The following is a 21,373-nucleotide window of genomic DNA, read 5'->3' as shown; positions in this document are numbered from 1 at the left end:
GGTCGTACGTACTCATGTACGTACTACAGGCGGTGACATCTCGCGAGCCATGTTGGAGGTCAAGCGGGTTTCGACGCCGTCACCATGGCGACGGCTTTAGTTTCGTCCACGTGCCCAGCACGCGAGTCGAGGCCATTGAGGCGTCGACCTGACGTCGGAGCCCTTGCGCCATACCTTGCGCAACTGGCAACGGCTCAACAACGCTTCCCTCCGCGCGGCCGCTGCTCTGTTGCTGAGGGCTGGGAATCGACGTACAGTACACCGCTGTAGCTATTTTGTGCGGTCTGTGGCCCGTGGGTGCGGCCTGTCCATACGCGCTGCGGCACTGCGTAGGTGTCGGGTCACGGCCGCGCGTAGTGTAGTGTAGCGCCTGCGGTTTTATCACATTCATGGCCCAACGTAGTAGTACGAGCTGCGGAGCGCCGGACGAGTCGATCTGCGCAGTGGAGGCTGTTGACAGCCTCGCGAGGACGTCCGGTTCGCACAGCGGCGGTTCTCCGGAGGAAGCTTTAGAGATGCCGAGGTTTACGGGCACCGTCAAGCTGAAAATATGCGAGGCGATGGATCTTCAGCCGACAGACTTAATTACCCGCTACGCTAATGTGCTCTGCTCGAGTGTCGAGCAGGTGCTAATAGACCCGTACGTGACAGTCAGCGTGGATGATATGTTCATGAGTCGCTCCAGCACGAGACAGCGCACTCTGAAGCCCGTCTGGAACGAATGCTTTGCGGCCGAAGTGCACGGAGTTCGAAGCCTGGGATTCATCGTGTTTCACTCCGCGATACATTCTGACGACTTTGTCGCCAACTGTAGCATCGCTTTCGACGAGCTGCTTAATTTGACCAAGGAGCAAGGCAGCGGCGAGACAGACGTTTGGGTGAGCGCGTTCTTCAATTAGACGATTTTCTGCAATTCGTGATGTTTCGACCTTCCTGTAATTAAGTGTCGTTGCGGAAAAAGATTAACACATGTTAGTCTTCACAAATATTTAATCATATAGTTGTTTGTAAGTATTATAAATATTTACACGTACTTATGCTGTGCCGTTATGGTATTACGAATTTAATCTGTAGCAAAATTTCCACTGCATGTTACACAGTAGTCGTCGTACCCAACAAAAATACACCTGAATTGTACGTACACACCTCACGCACTACATAACTTGTTCAATTCCTTGAGAGAGGATTTATTGCAGATGTTTGTTCTGGACTCGGAGGCACTTCTGATGCATATCAATGAACTGATTGCTTTTATGTCCAGTAGCAGTGTTACGTGACCTGTTTTAATTTCTCAAGGATGAAAACCAGTTCCGAGTTTCATTAAGCTGTTAAGCTGCATGCATGGTTAGGCACTTGCATTTAAAGCTGCATTTGTTTGTGCATATCTTGTATGAAACCTGTTTCAGAGACTGCTTTACACATTTAAAAAAGAAACAGAGTTCTCTGATAGATACGTAGGGCACTGTTTCTAGGACTGCTGTAGATTCATTCCACTGACTATGCACTCAAGAAACCAGTCGGAACCCAGTGGACACTGAACCTCCTCTGGACGTCCTGGGGACATTCAGGATGTCTTCAGGACGTCCAGGGGATGTTCAGTGTCCATTGGGAACAGTGTCCTAGTGTATTTGATTACTGTGCATTTATTTTTTGTCAAATCTGGCAGGCATTTATTAGCACTTATTTTATGCCACAGAACTCTGATCACGTCTTTATCAGCATTTACTTAGCATGTTTGCCCTTTTGGCATTCTGGTCGTTTGCTTTTATTTTTAAATGCAGTAATTCACAGGTAATGAGAAACAGAAAATGTTCTGAATTAATATGTAACAATAAAATATTAGTAGTTGTGATTGCTGAAGAAAGGAACATATTGTTTAGAATTGCAGCTTGAATAAGTCCACGAAGTCACTCATGCTAAGCCTTTGTCACCACACAGCCACACTTATCTCGGTTCATTATTCGAAAAGTTTCACTCCACATTGGCACAGTACACCGGAAGTGTGAGTAGATAAATATCACTTCTCAAAAGTGGAGCCACCATGCATGTGCAGTGACTTTTCCAACACCTGCTCACATTTTCCTTGACTTCGTAATGTAACGAGTAAATTAAGCTTCAAGTATTTAGTGCTGCCTCCACCTTGATTGTGAACGGATTCATGTTGGGGTTAAGAATCCACCCTGGTGGGGGCTATTTGGGTTAGCTTTTTCAGTGCCGCAAAAACTTTTTCCAATATCAGGAAAGTCATGGTTTATACCAAAATTGCAAACTATAGACATCAGCGGTTACCCATTAGCATTTGTTGACATGTACCTACCCAAAAATTCATATTCTGGTTATCGCCCAACATAACTGTGCATGATGATGGCCAAGGAGAGGACAGTCATGCACAATGCTGACTTGTAACCAATGCAACCTTTTTTTATTCAAAGTAAATATATTCTCAGAAGGCTTAAAGACTTTCTGTAGGAACTTAATATAATTTTTTGTAAGAGCTGAAATGCTTTTCTGGGAACATTGGCACAAAATAAATCAGTAGTCGTAAATTGTTGCCGAGTTTATAATGGCAGTTAAAGTGCAGTCAAAATTGTGGCACAGTACAATAAAACATCAGTACAGAACAGAGACGATAAACTTCCGTCCTGTTTTCTGTTTGCCCCTGTAAACAGAATCGGTGAAGAAGGTGTTGCTGATTTATTCTTGTTTGTGTCCATCTTTTTCACCTGTCCTCGTACTGTATCAGCCAGATAGCCTGATCTACTACATTAGTAACTGTTATTATGTCACAATTTGCAGATTGACCTTGAGCCAGCAGGAAAACTTCACTTCATCGTCGAACTGTTACCCGGTAAGCCTGCTCCATTAAGAAATCGGCATTCTTCGTTTGTTTTCCTCATTGTGTACATTTAAGTTTCCAGCTAATGGTACTTTGCTTTGCAGTTAGAGAAATATTATTAAGACATCCTAACTGTATAGGCTTATGGTAACATCAAAATTACTGTCACTCTAGCCTGCTAGTCCAGACAGACAGGATCGTGCATTTTTATCATGAAGACTTTTAAAAATTTTCCTTCCTCAACCATTGGCTTGTTTGCAGTGAAACTGTGCACAGAGCTTGTGTATTGTAGTAATCTTTGTCTCATAGCAAGTTTGACAGTGGTACTTACTTGTTTCAGCCACGTATGTTGCAGACGCGTAATGTCTACGTAGAGATCGAAGAACCAAAACCACAAATGCCATGTTAGTAGCGCCTTCTGTTGTCTGCAGAAGAAAGCAGTGCAACGCAAAAGGCGCCGAGGCGAGCATTGCAACATGCATGGGTCTTTTGATGCCGTCATCACCGCCCTTCGGCGAAAACCCAGCGTTTGTGGCTTTCGGTTCCTCAATCTCGGCACAGACAATCGCGGACTTGCATCATGCGTGACCGAACCAGTTAAGTGCCGTTGTCAAACTTATTACGAGAAAAAGAGTTACCATAATACGCAAGCTCGTGTGCAGTTTCACTGCAAACAAGCCAGCGGATGAGGCGGGGAAATTTTTTAAAGTCTTCGCAATAAAGTTGTACTATACTGTACTTTGTCACAGTGCTTGTTATGAGTTTCTGCTGGCCCAGAAAAGAGGAATGTACCATATAAACGCGTGTAAGGGCTGCTCTTTTTTTTCCAGATTCAAGGGCCAATTTTCGGGGTGCGGCCCATATACGTGATGTACAAAAAAAACTTTTTTTAAAAATAAAAATATACCAATCAGAGAATGAGTGACATTTATTCTATGTTCAGTCGTCACTCGCAGAGTCTTCAGACTCCAAGCTGGTGCTGTGCTCTGGTGCATGTTTATCCCACAAGAAGTCGCACAGCATGTCCGTTGTCAACACGTAGCCGTTGTTCCGCTCTTCCATCACATAGCAGAGCAGCTCTTCTTCCAGTTCAGGAAACTTGCACGGCTTGCCTCGGAAGGCACGCTTTTTAGAGCTTGTGTTCTTCAATGCATCCTTTTGTTTGCTCCATCGTCCACAACTGCCGTGGGGGCAGCACGCCCCAGGTCTCCAACTGCTTGTGCTCAGATTGGATTTCTGACAAAAGCTTCAATTCTAGAACTCTTTCAATCTAAAGCACAGTGGGGCTAAGCCATTAGGCTTTGTAGCCAGCCGTAAAACATTTCGTTTGAGTGACGTGAGCCAATCATGTACTAACAAGACATTGGCTTTCACACTCCTGTTCATGAGCGTGATTTGCAGATTTGAAATGGATGGTGCACAACTCTTTTTAAAGCAGTCGGTCACTCCATGTGTGTACACCTATAATGCTACCCATTTCAATCAGTTTTAAATTGTGTAAATTAAGCAGGAAATAAATAAATAAATTGGTAACATAGTGGATTCCAAGAGAAAGTAAGCATAGCAGGGGGCAACAGAAAGTCAGGTGGGCAGATGAGTTTAAGAAGTTTGCAGAGATACAGTGGCCGCGGCCGGCAAAGGACGGTGTTAATTAGAGATACATGGGAGAGGTCTTTGCCCTGCAGTGGATGTTGGTTGGTTGGTTTATGGGGTTTTAGCGTCCCAAAGCGACTAAAGCTATGAGAGCGCCGTAGTGGAGGGCTCCGGAAATTTCGACCACCTGGGGTTCTTTAACGTGCACTGACATCGCACAGTACACGGGCCTCTAGAATTTCTCCTCCAAAGAAATTCAACCGCCGCGGCCGGGATCGAACCCGCGTCTTTCGGGTCAGCAGCTGAGCACCATAACCGCTGAGCCACCGCGGCGGATTGCAGTGGATGTAGTCAGGCTCATGATGATGGTAATGAAATAAATAAATAACAAAGCAGACTTGAACTCTTGCCCCCCCACTAAAAAAAACAGTTCAGGAGTCCCTGATGTCATTCGGTCACACTTGCAGAAAGTCGCTCACTTGCTTACTCTATTACTCTCCAATTCAATCACTCATTCACTCACTTACTTCTTCACTCGCTCACCTACCCACGTGGCTTTTATACAGATAGACACCCTTTGCAGCGAATTCTTTTATGCTTTTATCAGTGTTGCTTGTCTGATATGTTAATGCTGCACAGAGGAGAATGTGGCGGAAGAGGAGCAACATGAGTGCAGAGAACGGCAGAGCCTGATCCAGCCCAGTGGAGCCATGCGGCCTAAGGTCCACCAGGTGAACGGGCACAAGTTCATGGCCACCCTGTTGCGGCAGCCCAGCTTCTGTTCCCACTGCCACGGATTCATCTGGTACGGCTTGGTGCTTCTTAATTGGGCCCCAGTGGACATTTTCTTCTGACGAAATGCGCACCAAAATGGTCTTTCAGGACCCATACCATAATCTTTCGGCTGAACAAAATACTGCACCAGACGAGTCCTACTTACTGTAAACCGGACATGGAAAGCCACAAAACACATGATGAGCTGGACTTAACATAAGCCAGAAACCACTGTCTGTTAAGGGGTTAGTGCCAGTGTGGCCAATTTTGGAAAGCTGAAGTTACAGTCCTTCCTCTTGGGTAGCCTTTCTTCATGTGCTGACATGCATTTCACAATGAGTCTTGTCTTAAACTGTAAACTCTGGTTTGGTTTGGTTTACAAGGTTTAACATCCCAAAGTGACTCAGGCTATGAGAGACATCGTAATGAAGGGCTCCGTCGTCTCTCATAGCCTGAGTCACCAGAGGCTTCTTAAACTGCATGCATTTCAACGAAGCCTTTACTTGAGGTAAATGCTTTCGCTGCTATCATCTATGACATACTGCAGAGCCGCTCAGTGTTTTGTTTTGGTGCATGTTGCATATATACGGTAGCCCATTTTGTGAACTCAGCTGGACTTATTTCTACTGTCAGAAGTGTGTTTGAAACAACAGAAATATTACCAGGCTGTTAATATCTGCACTGTACTTGCTGAGCAAAAAAAAAATGTTGAACTTGTTTTCAGTCATTTCAGGCATTACACATAAGGTGCAGCAGTATGCAGTTGCTGATTTATAGTATATTCAATGTGTTCACACGAGTTTTGCTTTTACTGCTTGTTAGATCCTAGACACTCCCTTAAAGCCTTGAGCAGTATAATGTGATTGTTATATCAAAATGTTAAATGCACCATTGAAGTTACTATTTAAGGGGGGACACTGGTCTTGAAAAAAATTTTTATTAATGAAGTCACAGTTACGAAATCTTCAGGGAATATGTATTTTTGTGTGTTGATTCTAAATATGTCATTTAATTTCATGTAAAGCAATTCCTTCAGCACTTATGCACATTTTTTGCTAGTATTTTGCGGAGAGTTTTGAAGAAAATTTGCGTCGGGAAACTCGCTGAAATGTATGCCATTGGGTTCTCTTGACACCAAGGAATACAGTAAGGGTGAAATTGTCTTCCTGCCTATCATAGAACTTAAGTTACAGAGTTTTGAAATTGTCGCTTCAGAAATGAAAAGGAAAATGTGTATTCCTGTGTGTGAAGTGGCAGCTTCAGTACCCTATTACTCAAGTTCTATGAGAGCCAGGATGATAATTTTTCCCTTATTGTATTCCTTGGTGTCAAGAGAACCCAGTGGCATACATTTCAGCGAGTTTCCTGCTGCAAATTTCTTTCAAAACTCTCCGCAAAATACTTGCATAAAGAGTGCATAAGTGCTCAAGGAATTGTTTTACATGAAATTAAATGACATATCTAGAATCAGCGCACAGAAATACATGTGCCCTGAAAATTTCATAACTATGAATAAATTAATAAAATTTTTTTTTCAAGACCAGTGTCCCCCCTTAATGCCTCTGTACGGGTTGCGATAGGAGAGTTGCATGCATGTCTGTCATCTTGCCAAGCAGCCGTGGTGTCATCAAATCCATATCATGTTATTATGTCCAATATTTTAGTACATAGGTTTAGGGCAATAAAACATTGTCAAGGACCTCTTCAGAGAAATGACCTTTTCTGTGTCTTTCTCCAGGGGTTTTGGCAAGCAAGGCTACCAGTGTCAGGGTAAGCATGCAGCTCCAACTTCTTTGAAATTCGTCTTTTTTTCCAGTAGTTTCATTCTCTAAAAACCAGTGTCTGAAAATTAATCTAGACCAGCATGCAATGGGGGGCTGAAACCATTACATTTACGACCGCTGCATGTTCAACTACCAGTGAGCGAAGCTTGTTATTACACCTTTTATTGCGAAAGCAATACTACTTGCACTTTCACGCCGTTTTGTGCCGCGGCCGGTGACCACCATCGTGCCGCGGCCGGTGGCCACCATCGCGCCGCGGCGGTGACCACCATAGACCTTCATTTGACCTTGATTGCATTACATTGGATTAGATTAGATTGGACTGGATTGGATTAGATTACATTAGATTAGATTACATTGGATAGGATTGGATTGAATTGGATTGGATTTGAATGGATGGGATTGGATTGGTTTGGATTAGATTAGATTAAATTAGATTGTATTAGATTGGATTGGATTAGATTGTATTGTATAACCGATGCATCACCACAAGTCTAACCACAAGCACCACCACCAGCTGAACCATGGCGTAGGTACGGATATTGCTTTCGCAATTACCAGGCTTAACCAAGCTAAGCCACAGCGAATTTTTTTCATTAAAACAAGCGATAGCACGTATTATCGAACACGAAGGTCTCCAGGATGTACAGAGAGCAACCTTTACACAGAGGTGCCACTTCTGTCAGCCATGACCTCATTTTACAACCGTACTTTAGTAAAGCGGGCGAGTCCATCTTTCGCCGCTATAAGTGTGTTCCTGAGCCACTGGCTAATAACAGAGTATCGGCTTTCGACTCTGATTGTGGATCACATGTCCTGGAGATTTTTCCTGCCCAATATATATTTCAATTTGGTCGTCTCTGAATTGGATTAAGATCGAGGTACTCTGTAGTATCGCTCGGAAGAGTTGGCTTTTTTTAAAGACTGACGGACATCAGTTTAGGACACTCGTGATAACACACCTAGTGCGTCCTTCTTGAGATCCTGTTTTGTACAAGAGCTTTGTTCACACATACTGTGGCGAAGTTTGGAATGCTGCTGTATAGATGCGCTCCGGCAGGGAGTGTTTGTTTTTCTGGTAGAAGCCACAAAGGGCGAGGACTGATGACCTGTTGTTTCTATGCTTTCTTCTTCTTCCTCCTTGCTGTTATGCAAAGTCATGCAGCTATTCCGTCATTTCGCACTGACCTGCAGGGACTAGCATGGACTCTTCTTTTTGTTTTTATGTACAGTGTGCACATGTGTGGTCCACAAGCGATGTCATCAGGACGTTGTCACCAAATGCCCAAACATGAAAGGAAACAGTGACGATGAGGTCAGTGGCACGTGGAAGTTGTTCTGTAGCTACCAAAAACTTGTATATTTTCTGCCTCCAGTGCTAGTGCTGCTTACATTGACTGATGCTGCTCTTAGTAAAAGTAAAGCATGGTAAGAGAGATGGTTAGATGGTTCTTGATAATCACATAGTGAACAAAGGAGGGAAAACCTCAGGGTGCTTGCCAGCATTTCGATAAAAGGTCGAAGAGGACTCACCCAGACGAAGAAAAGTAAACGCCGCCGCGGTGGCTCAGTGGTTATGGTGCTCGGCTGCTGACCCAAAAGACGCGGGTTCAATCCTGGCCGCGGCGGCTGGAATTTCTTTGGAGGAGAAATTCTAGAGGCCCGTGTACTGTGCGATGTCAGTGCACGTTAAAGAACTCCAGGTGGTCGAAATTTCCGGAGCCCTCCACTACGGCGTCTCTCATAGCCTCAGTCGCTTTGGGACGTAAAACCCCCATAAACCATAAACCGAAGAAAAGTAAGCCAGTTACTTAGATGCATATGGTATCATTTGTCAGTTATAAGGCAAGAGTGAGTGTTTGTTGGCAATCTAGTGTGTGCAATCAGTCACGGACTGGTGTTTGTTTTCTTCATGCAGGGGCCTGTGCATGTGATTAAAGAAAATTTAGTGCGCTCATTTTATTTTTAATGGGTCACTTTTACAAACGGTATGTTGTGCAAAGAAACTGTTTAATGAATCTGATATCTTTTACCGTTTTCACAGTTGCATCTATTTCGTCTCTTCCGTTGGCATCCCAGTGGTCAGCATATTCGCGTCTGCGCTGGACCTTCTTAAGAGCCTTTGTACAAACACTGCCAGCATTTTGATTCAGCCTCACAGCTTTCTTTTTAAATGCACAATATCCTTGGAGAAGGACGTCGTTAGTGGGTCGCACTCTATACAGTGATCCCAATGAGATGTCTGGACAGTACTAGTGTTCTGGCCTCTCATTTGAAAAGCATTCTTTTTGAAACGCATTCCCAGATTAAGCCATGTCATGAATAAAACCAGAAAAGAAAATTGCCGAAAGCACTGCTCTAAATTAACTACAAGGCGTTCTCTAGTTTTTGTGCGATGTCTTTAACTTTGTGCTGTAAAACTACATTCTACTGAAGCCAGTTTTCAGGTATAAATGAGAATTAACCGTTTTAAAGAAATCTGTTCAAGTTGTAGGGATCGGTTGAAACCGGGTTTTACCTGGGGAAGGAAGGGTGTGCAATGCACAGCAGACAAGTGCATTGCAAAATGTGCAATGGACATTTGCATTGTGATTGCACGAAAAAGATGCAAATTCTTTAACCTTCACTCATTGCCCTCATAAGTTATCTTTAACTGCAGCTTCTGTGACCCTGGCTATGTAAAGCACTACTTTGCATTGCCTGCTTCTGGTACGGTAATGAATAAATTTGAATGTGATCAGAAATGCTAACTAATGTAGCTGGCCTCGCGACAAGATTGACTTAAGTGAAAAAATAATACGTGTTGAAATAAAGTCTTGAAGGCTGGCATGCCTAGAACAGTTGACAACAAAGCAGTTGTTCCTGCAAAATATCTGCAGTAGAATCCCATATATGCATTGCCCTGCTTGTTTCCACTACATTTCAGTGTGCAGCGAGCAGCCGGTTTAACATCAACGTGCCACACCGGTTCATTGCACAGACCTTCACGCGACCAACCTTCTGTGACCACTGTGGCTCATTGCTTTACGGCCTTTTCCGACAGGGCCTCCACTGCAAAGGTACGCAGGTTATTGTAGAGTTCAATTGCACAGCCATGCTATGACTTGAGCAGTGTGCACGGATGACGAATACTTTCTCAGGACACACATTTGTTATTACTGTGTCAGCCTATAGATGTTGTAATGCAGTCCACTTGTTCGGCTTCAGGATGTGTTTAAACACCGTGAAACATGCCCCTAAAGGCCTCTACAGTATAGTGTAGGGATATTAGAGCAACCATTTAAAATTCAGAATCGACTTCATTGGGCATTGTTCAAGGCAACATTGACTAAAATTGTGCAACTTTTTTTGTTTTAGTTATATACTGCATGATATACATTATAATATATACATTTGAAAGAAGCCTACTGCTGTTGAAAAGAAGGAAAGCATAAAATAATTTTTTTTTTACGGTGGTGGTCACTAAAGTGGGAAATTAGTAGCATTTTTAGATGAAAGGTAACTTAACAAAGTAGTAGACAAGACAACCACGTGCCATCAGTGGGATCCGAACCAGTGACCTCCGCTTGTCATGTATGGTGCTTTACCAACTGAGCTACGGCAACAGCTGTATAACCTTCTAGTTTTTGAATGTATTTGTGCTCCATATAGACTGTCCTTGTGCTCTTTTATGTTATAGCACCCTTGTGGGTACATCCCCTTTGAATAAACTTAGTTATTTCAACATAAACAGGTTTTTGTGAACTTGAACTGGTTGGATATGAGTTTAACTCAGTTATGTCTGCAGCTGGACGTTTTTGGGATGTCCGATGAGAAACCTCTGGATCCAGCCAGCTAAAAACCAAGGATCTCCTATTAAGAATGTATTCAGTGTACTAATTGCGTGCTTAGGTTGTTTACTTTGAGATGAGAACATTCAAATGGGGTGAGGATGTCCTCAGGATGTTCTATGTTGTCTTTAGTACTACTTATAGTCACAAGAAGCTTTGACAGAGTGCCACTTTCCTCTTTTCCACACCTCCAGATATGGAACGTATATTGCTGCTGCTCGGTAATCACCTTGTGATGCCCTTCATATCTGCCTTCACAGCGTGTTGTTTTAGGTGATGATTTAAAAGCTGGTATAGTTGGCACAGCTGAAATCGATGACATTGGGAAATAACGCTAACAATAAAGAGGAAATTTGAATTTTTGAATCTCATTTAAGCAGCCCCTTGTGCACTTATGTAGGTCCTAGAGGACACCCTAAAAGTGTTGGAAGGGTGCAGATTACTTGTAAAAGCTCGTTCCACCTGTTCTGGCAACACTGGGTTGTGGCAGCCATATGTCTTCCATATGCCTGCCGGCGCGGGTAAAATGAACGCTGTACTTAGAAATTTTTTCGTCACTGTAGTACTATTGCAAGATAGAATTTATGCAGTAGGCATTGTGTTTACTGTTCTGTTTTTCTTTTACACAGCCTGCAACATTAATGCACACAAGCGTTGCCAGAAAAATGTTGCCAACAACTGCGGCATCAATGCGGTGGAAATGGCAGAGGTCCTCAGTGCCATGGGCATTTCTGGTGACGCGCTGGCTGAACGAAAGAAGAAAAAGGTGAGAACTCTGATACAGGCTAGAGAGGAATATACCGTATTTTCCGGTGTATAAGACGCGGCTTTTTTTTTCAAAAATCTTACTGGTGCGTCCTATACAAGGGTGCGTCTTATATGCAAATTTTTCGGGTTTTTTTTTGCGAGTTTAGAAATTACTCAGGTTCATGTTCAAGCTTTTTTCACCAGAAATTATCGCTACTAATAACGCGGTTGTAACACGGCTATAATACGACGGCCGCCGTGCGCAACTTTTTTACGTGAACTTTATCATGAAACAGCGGGGATGATGACTTCCGGGATCATAAACGCGCTGCCGTTTTGTGGGCCCCAAGCAAAAGTAATGTGAAATGCCAAAAGATGGCGACAATCACGCTTCTCGCCATTGTCAAGACAAGCCAAGACAAGCTGGCATTGTTTTTGTAGTCACCCTTTGCAACTTTGTTTGCTATGTGTATGTAGTATGTGCGTAGTGCAAAAAGAATGTTTCAGCTGCATTGCCTCCAGAAACGGGCAAACTTTTTGACAGTGCATCCGAAGATGAAGACTTCGAAGGTTTTAAGTAAAAATAAAATGTTATGGATATAAGAAAAGTTCTTTCGTTTTTTTTTTTGCTAAAACGTGGGCGGGTATGGCATGAGTGTTGCCTTTTTCAATCACTTAGCATTGCTTAAGAACTTCTCACAGGTACGGTGCATTTCACGATGGTCACACAAGCATGTTTAATTAAGCCTCACTAGCCTAACTGGTTAAATTGGGGTGCGTCTTATACACAGGTGCATCTTATATACCAACTTTTTCAGTGACAGCCTGCATATATGGCAGGTGCGTCTTATACAAGGGTGCGTCTTATACACCGGAAAATATGGTAGTATTGCCGCAGAGCTTGCCAAAAAAAAAATCACGAAAGGCGTTGCTTCCTGGCTGTTAGATCCTAAACACTTTGAGGTCAATAATGCATAGAGTGGGTAGAATATGTAGACGAAGAAGAACAGTGTTCGGTTCCTCTGTGTTGATCAGAAAGTTCATAAGGATCTGTGGAAGTTGAATTTCCTCACATTTTCATGAAATTCCGGCGCCCTGTGGGAATTGGAAGGTATCGCATGATGCTTGGGGCATGGTGACTGACTACTCTCTTGATTGTAAAAAGAAGTAGTTAACCTCGTTACATGCACATGGTGTCATGAAAGATGCCTCTAGGGTGAATAGTTTTCCAACCATATGAAGTGAGGTTTCATGGCCTGAAAAATTATGAACAGGAATTTTCTTTTAAGGTTTTTCATTGGCATTCTTCGCATTGTCTCATTCTTTGAAATCTCTGTGTATACATGGTTTTTGTATGTAAAGAAACAAAAATCATTTCTTTTTTGTGTGTGTGCTTGGCTGCTAATTTATCATTTGTGCCTTTATTTTTTATTCTGCCTCAACCCTGCATTGTCTAGTTTCCGTCCAGGAATATCCCGTATGCAAGAGAGATATGATAAGGTATGTATGCATATTTATGTCTTCCTTCTTGTTGGCACCTCTCTGAGCGCCATTATGTGCACAGAATAACCATATTTACTCGCGTGACGAACCCACTTTTTTTTCCCGAAACGTTGACATCAGTTTGGGGGAGGGCTCATTACGTGGGGATAATAATTTTCCACTGATTTTTTCATGAGAGTCGAAATTTCATATACTCCTGGCCATCAATCATCAACAAAAGCATACGGTCAGTCGCGTTCATGTTGCTGGTGTTAACATTGTTCACTTTGAATGGTGTTTGCTGCATCATGGCGTGATCCAAGGATTTTTGGATAGTTGATGGCGCCGGCCATTTGCGGCGAATTAAAGCCAACATCAGCCCTGAAGGTCAGGTGTGCATTTTTTATGGTTACGAGTGTGTAATACGAATGTTTAGACATTAGCTGAGGTGTGAGAGGGGCTATGCATTTTTGCTCCCGATCTTGAGCTCGCCAGATCGCTTGGATGTCTGAAGGTCCTGCTTTCTCCATAGCATTTCAGTACAGAGGATATTTTACACTGTTCTGGTTTAAACTGCTGCATTCCTCTCCAATGCTCAGTGCTCGTCAGCTTTCTAACAGACACTGGCATGGCTGGGCGTACAGCAATGCGCTGAGCAAGCCCCCCCCTTTAGAAGCTCCTCCCGGCAAATAAACACGCCACAATGTTATCGGTCGGCACGTAGCATCTTGGCACGCTGCCGGTGTCTGCGTTGTGGACATGAAACTGAGGAATGTGCTAAGAAAAGCTAACGCTGTGAAGATAAATTCAAAAATAAAGACGGGTGGTGGGTTCATTATGCGAGTAAATACGGTACTGTAAGTTTGCAGCCCACAGATTTTTTGAAAAATGTAAATTTTCTCACAATGAGCGTATAGAGCCGGGGAGACTGCACCTTCCCGATGCAAGACTGCAGTCTGCACATCTCTGTTCCTGGCTGCATTTGCCTTTATCGTAACCCTTTGCGAAGTATTAGTTAACAACACAAGAAGCATTTTAATTCATCCCATGCACATATGCTTGTGGTACAAAGAGCCTGGAATTTAACTGGTTCCCACTGAAGCAATGTTCCTGCCTACACGTGACATTGCTTAGTTCAAACAGCAACCTTCATATTCACAATAGCACAGCACAGGAGGCTGTTAGTTTGGCTTGTTCGCAGGTTTTAGACTTCAGGGACAGCCGTATTTAGGGTTTTTCATTTTCGGAAAATGCTCCTGCCAAATAATGCTATGGAGCTATTGGAATTTATAAGCTCCTGCAGGCGCAAAGTGCTGCATATTAAAGGGACACTGAGGAGAAATTGAAGCTGGCTTGTATCGGCAGAATACCAGCTCCTGATTACAAAAACGCCACTCATACTGACAACAAAGCTCTTGTAACGTAGAAAAGAGCAAGAACCAAAATACAGGTATCGCCGCCACAGGCCAAACTCGCAAGTACAAGCGTGATGACATCATAGGACAAGACAGTGTTGCTAGAACCAATGCTTCTAGTAACACTAGGACCCGAGAAGCCACAAATCACTGAGGCCAAGCCAATGCATGTGCAAATCTCCTTGATGTCGCCAGATGGCGCCACGTGCCCGGCAGCTACGCATGCGCCTGAAGCATCGGGACCAATCAGCGCCTGCTCACCGGCGTTAGGGGGGCTCCCGATATTTCGCTAGCGGTAACAAGGTACACGGTATGCTAAAGATGTCTATTTGCTAGAACTTTGTTGACGACTTCGAGAACGAGATCCATCGTAACGCTGGCAAAATGTCAGTGCAAATGTAAGCGAAGCGACTGTAGCGACGGCCGCAATAGCCGATAGATGCCTTCAACGTGCGGCCGGCGGTAGCTTTCTTTTTGGCTGCTGCTAGGCCGCACTGCTGGCCGCCAGAAATCACGGAGTCTGCGTTACGTCATGTTCATGTCATGTTTCACATCACTTAGTCCTGTGTCGTCATAGGAGAATCCCAGGTTTGAATCAGAGCGGCGGGAAAAACTTTTTCAACTTCGAATCCAAATTTCTTAGAAATAAATGTATCTTTAGCTGCCAGCCAAATGGCAACAAAGCCATGACATGCCAAACTATCGTATTTTTCTATAAAAAAAAATATTAATAGTGCTCTCCTCACTGTCCCTTTAAGCATTAGTCTGGCACTCTAACTTGTTCATTGTGCAGATGAGTGCTTTTTTATCAGAGTCTGTTGGGAAAAAATTCATTAGAAGAGCTGGTCTGTTTGTAGCTTGAGCTTTTATTCAACCTACAGACATACACTACTGAGCCACGCAGGAAGACAAGGCCAGATACGCAGCACCGTAGATAAAATTAATTTTATAATGGCTAAGAAAATTTCTGGGGACTAAAGCTGGAAAGTTGGTGAAGGCTGCAAAGGTCATGCACATTCATAGCTTGCATGTAAAATTAGGCCTCGAGTTATAGCAAGGCGTTACATACATTGTTAAAATGCACATGTCAACTCAGGCCAGAGAAATACATGCAGATTGATAGAAAGTGAAAGTATTTTATTTCATCAGATTTCATCATGTCGTTGCCAGCATGTCCAAGCTGGGTCAGCTGTTTCCAACTCTATCCCAACCTATCTTTTAAATTTATTTATGCAACGGCTGCTCCAGAAAGCTTTGTTGAGGGTTTACTCTTCTATAGTTTTCAGTTACAAGCACTACTCGATTTAGTAACAAGTACTTGTTTAGATCTGAGATACATTTTGCCAGATGCAGCGCACAGCGGTACTGTAAGCAGGCACACCTTTGTGCGCAGTCCTAAAATATGCTGATGTATTAACAACAGCTGATCCTAGGCATTATTTAATGGCCAAAGTATTGTAAACTTGTCTTAAGCTGCATTTTCTTCTGAAACCAGTCTAGCCAACATGAAGAAATTGCAGCCAGTTGGGAACAAGCAATCTAAATGGCTTCTGCTAGTTGGTGTTTGACATGTGCTAGTTGGTATGTTGTCACAGAGATAAGGTGCCAAATAATATTGTCATGTTTGTCATCACATCGTTGTCTGCTGATATGCATTAAAACTAAGTCCAACTACGGAGTGCTAAAACAAAGGACCATATTATTTGGCTTGTATTGCTTACGATAGAGCAGTAAATTAACTGAGTGAGAGAAGTTGAAAAGTGTTTTCTCTAAGAAGTTAAGTTTTATTCTAGAGGAGGCACTAAGAAAACCTCTTATTGACTGGCTGATGAGCTTTGCTTAATGGCACAAGATGAGACTACCGAAGTAAGTTGCCACTTATTGTAGACAGAGAAAGAAATTAAAATTTGGGTTAGTTTCTCCCTTTTCTGAATGCACTAGTACAATTGTTAATTGGTAGATTAATATGCAAGAGACATTGTCATTGTGGCCATTTCTGTGCTGTGTAAGTTCTTGTTGGGGGAAGTTGCGTGCAAATGGTTCTGGTAAAGCTTCCTCAATGGGCTGCAGGTACGCCACATTGCTGAGCAGGCAAGGCGTTGGGTGAGATGCGGCAGCGAGAAGTCACCGCACTTTTGTGAAGCAAGCAAGCCTGCTTGTAATAAGGTCCCTGCATCAATCCATTTTTGTTGTGCACTTTATTTTTATGTCTTGCAGGAATGAGATGTTCTCCCAAACTGCACATTATAGTAGCCTGCAGACGGGTTTGTGCACTGGATGAATACAGCCAATCCAATGTGTATGGCGCATGGTCATGATCATTTCGATCAGGTTGTTACTGAGGCAGGCAGCGTAGAAATTCAATTGCAGGGATGTGCGACTCTCTCAAGTATGGCAGCATTTGTGTCCATCACTGCTGAAAGCAGTAACGTGTCTCTGGCATCTTTAGCGAGAGCAACAATACAATGATTTTACAAAGTTTTTGTAGCGGGTAGCAGTGCTGGCAAACATTACACATATAGATTGGTTTATTGGGGGTTAACATCCTGAAGCAACTTAGGCTATGAAGGACGCTGTAGTGAAGGGCTCCGGATATTTCGACCACCTGGGGTTCTTTAATGTGCACTGACATCGCACAGTACATGGGCTTCTGCAATTTCGCCTTCATCAAAATTCAGCCGCCGCAGCCGGGATCGAATCCGCATCTTTCGGGTCAGCAGCCGAGGGCCATAACCACTGAGCCACTATGGCGGGTTATTACACATATAGATGTCACAGACAAAAAGGGGAGAGTAATTTGTGTGCATAACAAAAGTAAAGCAAATAGAGGCAGAACATGCTGTCTTTGCTGGCAGTGAAATTCTTCTCCTGAACCGCTAGTGACATCAGTGGTGCTGCTTTCAGCCGGAGTGCAGTTACTGGCTGCAATAAACATTGTAACTTATGCAATCGTGAGAAAATGTCGCAGGTTCCTCAGGACAACTGGCTCGCAACTTTCAGGCACCAAGAGTTTGGCACGAGGGTGAGTGTCAAGGGAGTACAGAGCAAGCATAGAGCTAATTACTAAGTCTCCAAAAAGGCCGCAACTCCGCATTTAAAAAAAAAAAATTTCTCATAGGTAAAAATTTTCTGGACAGTGCTTTGAAACATGCAGTAATAAAATTGCTGACTGAAAGTGGTCAGGGTCCTGCTTGGTTTTCTAGGAAGGGACAAGGAAATTAATTTGAGCAGTCTAACGACAGCGTCTATCCTTGCAGCAGGACCATCGTTATGCCACTTGCCACGGTGATACCGAACGTGCAAGCTATGATTATCACTTACTTTGCATTTCACTTCGCATTTATGGATCTTTAAATGCATGGAGAAAGGCAGTAATAAACACTTCACATGCGAACCGTTTCTTGTGTTGCCTTCAGGTTCCACTAACGTGTCATCACATTTCCCCCCACAAGCTTTCTTTCTAGCTAGGACTGGAACAAAAACAAACAGTTCTACTGCTATGAAGGTGCAGGCTGTGCAGCCCAGAAGCTGCTGGTATATATCTGGTGAGGTTTATACATAGTGGGCATGCTTAGGGTGCATCTTGTAGATCATAGGTTGCTTTAGAATGGAGCAGCAGTTTTTGTTTTGAAGCATTACTTCTTTAGCAGTAGATTAAAGTAATGTAGGACATTTTTTGAGTGTAGATAAGTATGTTTCTTTGATTTTGCAACAATTGTTTTGGTAGAAGTTGTACCTTTGAGCTTGTGTTATTATTATACCTGTGTCAGAAAAAAAAAAAAAATTCCGTTCATTGAACTTCACTTAGCTTGTTTTCAGTTCCTGCATGTTTTTTTTTTCCCTTCAGTTGCTTATTTGTGGCTACCAATGTGATCCCCACCTCCCATTACCTTTTTTTTATATTATGGTCACAAGTAAGTTCCTTGTTTAGTGCTGTGATGTTTGCAGCTCATAGAAGTTCTTGGATAGTAAATGTGTGCGACTTTTGCTTTCAATAAACACTATTATTGTCATCATCATTGTCTTTATTGTGGCTAACTGGTGTTGTGGTCAATGGTCAACAACATGCAGGAAGGAATGAATGGGAGAATCGGGCTTGACATCATGCAGTCAGCCTTCGCATGTTGACTAAGAACCTCCTCTTTCTCCCTAGATGACCTCCATTGAAGCTTGCCAATTTGGCTATTTCTGTCTGGCTTCCAAGCTCATCGTAATATAATTGGAGGAATATACTATCTGCACAAGCATGATTTCAGAATATTTCTCGTGCTGCTATTTGTCTCCACAAAGTTGTGTGTGATATGCTCTCACGGGAGGCTGGCATACGGTGTACATGACATGAATGGGGTTCTGCAGTGTTATCACACTACATGACCTCCCCCCTAGTATTTTCGTTCATATAGTTTTTGCTCGCCAAGTGCTTGGATCTCTTCCCAGTGGCTTGGTAAAGTTCTACCGCCAGCTCTCCCTCATAGTTTTCGATTGCGAGGTGCAAAAATTCTTGAGGGATCGATGCGAATAATGCGGAGGGGATTGCGTGAGCATGTAGGCTCCGATTTCGTAAGTGCACTACCTCGTGGTGCCCTCTTTGCACAGTGACGCAAACTAGCACGTGCGCCATGGATTTGTGGCACCCTCTGTGCACTGCTGTGCAAGCCATAGCACGAGTGTGAGAGAGACTGGCATGTTTTTCAATTCTTTGAAATCGTAGTGAAGGAGTGCAAGACGGAGAGGGGGCGCGCTGCAATAGCGCCCCTATGGGAGCCAGAGGAACTAGTGCGCGCACCGGAGCCATCGAGCTAGAGGAGAAGTGTGAGGGAGAAGGCAGAGGTCGCGCGAGTACACCGTGGCGCCACCTCTCGGCAGCGCTGGGATCGGTGATAACGTGTCTGGAATGCGTCTCGGGCCATTTAGTTCTCGCGTTTATGGCTTTGTGCTCATGTTTACAGTCCGTCTGTCACATTAAATGTCCTTTAGGCAATAAAGCACCTCGCCGAGTGAACGAGCTGTCGCAGAGTGACACGGGAGAATTTTATCCACAGCAAAAACAATGCAGCGACCAATGCTCCCCAGCTGTCAATCAGTGCATATGTTGCCGCTGTTATGGACAACACCGAAACTGCTACGCCAGTAGAGGTGAGTGTTCACTAGGTCACTGAACTTGTACATGGCAGGTACAGAGCTGTACAAAGTGATGAGGCAGTGCAAATCAAATGCAGGCTAGTGGGTTTAGGTTTGTGCTGGCGGGTGCGACGCAGTTCGATTGCCTCGTTGAACTATATAAGAGTAGGGTAGTGTGGACAGAAGGTTTGGCACGACACAGGAATCGTTAAATGCTTAAACGTTGAAGGGGCGTTTCAGCCAGCCCCATCAACGTCGGCTGCTACTTATTCGCAGTTTAGTGATGCTTTCATTAATGAATTCTTGCTCCCTGCAATGCTTGCTGCACACACGACAGTGAACTCACTTTTTGACCATTCTTAGCTTAACCATGTTTCTCGCAGCTTCCAACCTTTTGGATCAAAATCGGAGATTGCACCGAGTTCTGTCGCATGCATCTGGCATTGAGGCAATTATAAGCTCCTACGACACATGACCACAATGTGCAATGCCGGCACTCGCTAACATGGTAAATTAACCGCAATAATACAACCTGCATATTTTAGAACACCCCTAGGAGCACCCAGCACCTTCTCCTTCCGCAGCAAGAGGGGTCACGTAGTCCCCCTTGCGGCGCGAGATCGGCGCTCGAGAGTGCCGTTCGCACCAGTGGTGGAGTTCGCGCCCAGTAGCGTTTAAAGGGCAACTGCAGCACTTTTTTGAGAATTTCGCGATATTCAAGAATTCAAATCTATATAGGCTATAAGTGAAGCATGCCAAGTGTTTTTGCACTAGCATTTAAAATAGTGACGTAATCGATGATTGAATTTTGCGCTTCTCCTCAATGCACTGGAGGAGTGCAGGGAAAGTCAGCGTGACGTCACGGAAGGTATGATTTCAAATTACCGCTGTCGTCAGCCACACCCCACCCTGACTCTCTAGAAGCTGCCAAAGAACTCTCGGCAGGGGTCGCCTTCGGTGGCGTGGGTTTTTTTTTTTCCTTCAAAGCCGGCGTTTGTGCGTTGGAAATGTACCGATACCTTCGATGACGTCATCATGCGCCCCCCCCCACTTGTCGTTGTGCGCTGCGGAGAAGCTTGAAGAGCGTCCGGATTTTAATCGGCGATTTCTTCACTATTTCAAGTGCTAGCCCAAAAAGACTTCGCATGCTTTACCTGCAAGTTTCACGCATTCGACTCTCTTAAAGGGCCCCTGCCCACCCCATCGTCCCAAACACTCTCTACCTCACTTTGAGCGAGCCTCCTCTCCTTCCATTCCCTCCTCGAAATTTTTCTCTCCCGCTCCTCGTCGAGTAGGCTCGGCAAGGCAAAATCACCCCTTCCTTCTCCGGTGTAAGCCGGAGGCGTGGTGTCTGTGGAGTGCGTCACAGGGCGACGTCATGGCCCCGCCTTCAATAGAATTCTTTTCTTCGTTTTTACATTTTCTCCGCACACTGACCGATCGAGAGGCGCGATCGGCTCGACCACCTAGACTTGTTAGCGAGCGCATCCTTTCATACATCTGTTTGTCATTCCCAGTTAACGAGCCACCTTTTCATTTTCTTTTAGGCCTCCCCACCGTTTCACGAGCGGAGGGGCGGAAGTCGGTTGTGTTCGAAACACACGGCGAAGCGCGGACCCGGCAACCGCCCGTTTGCTTTTCTCCATGCGTGTTTGTGTTCTGTGTGTTTGTGTCTTTTCTCCGCTCCAAAGCATATGTCATTTATTGGAGTCAAGGCGTACGCAAGATGCACGAAAGATAAGCGGTGTGTGTGCGGAGCGGTCAAGTGGGCGAGCGAGGGAAAGGCTCTGC

At 44.1% G+C, this 21,373-nt stretch overlaps 1 protein-coding gene across 1 annotated transcript; it reads left to right on the top strand.

Annotated features, from left to right (window-relative positions):
* The first annotated feature begins 153 nt into the window (after nucleotides 1-153).
* LOC149332155 (calcium-independent protein kinase C-like) lies at nucleotides 154-18,480 on the top strand. The gene is made up of 9 exons (XM_089557099.1): nucleotides 154-878; nucleotides 2,797-2,848; nucleotides 5,069-5,234; nucleotides 6,942-6,973; nucleotides 8,220-8,302; nucleotides 9,914-10,046; nucleotides 11,447-11,583; nucleotides 13,022-13,064; nucleotides 16,532-18,480. Exons 1-8 carry the CDS (start codon nucleotides 390-392, stop codon nucleotides 13,058-13,060), a joined length of 1,131 nt encoding a protein of 376 aa, XP_089413225.1. The 5' UTR covers nucleotides 154-389; the 3' UTR covers nucleotides 13,061-13,064; nucleotides 16,532-18,480.
* Nucleotides 18,481-21,373: the final 2,893 nt, after the last annotated feature.

This window comes from Amblyomma mixtum, chromosome 8, assembly GCF_055824585.1.
Source record: "Amblyomma mixtum isolate Tamu chromosome 8, ASM5582458v1, whole genome shotgun sequence".
NCBI classification, from domain to species: domain Eukaryota; kingdom Metazoa; phylum Arthropoda; class Arachnida; order Ixodida; family Ixodidae; genus Amblyomma; species Amblyomma mixtum.
Note: the sequence above shows the minus strand (reverse complement) of the source record. Positions and strands in the feature narration are given on the sequence as shown.

Excerpts from the sequence above, each read along its gene's own strand:
- LOC149332155 (XM_089557099.1), top strand. The coding sequence starts at position 390 with ATGGCCCAACGTAGTAGTACGAGCTGCGGAGCGCCGGACGAGTCGATC. Across the intron at positions 10,047-11,446 it reads ACAGGGCCTCCACTGCAAAG|CCTGCAACATTAATGCACAC; the intron begins GTACGCAGGTTA and ends TCTTTTACACAG. Across the intron at positions 11,584-13,021 it reads CTGAACGAAAGAAGAAAAAG|TTTCCGTCCAGGAATATCCC; the intron begins GTGAGAACTCTG and ends TGCATTGTCTAG.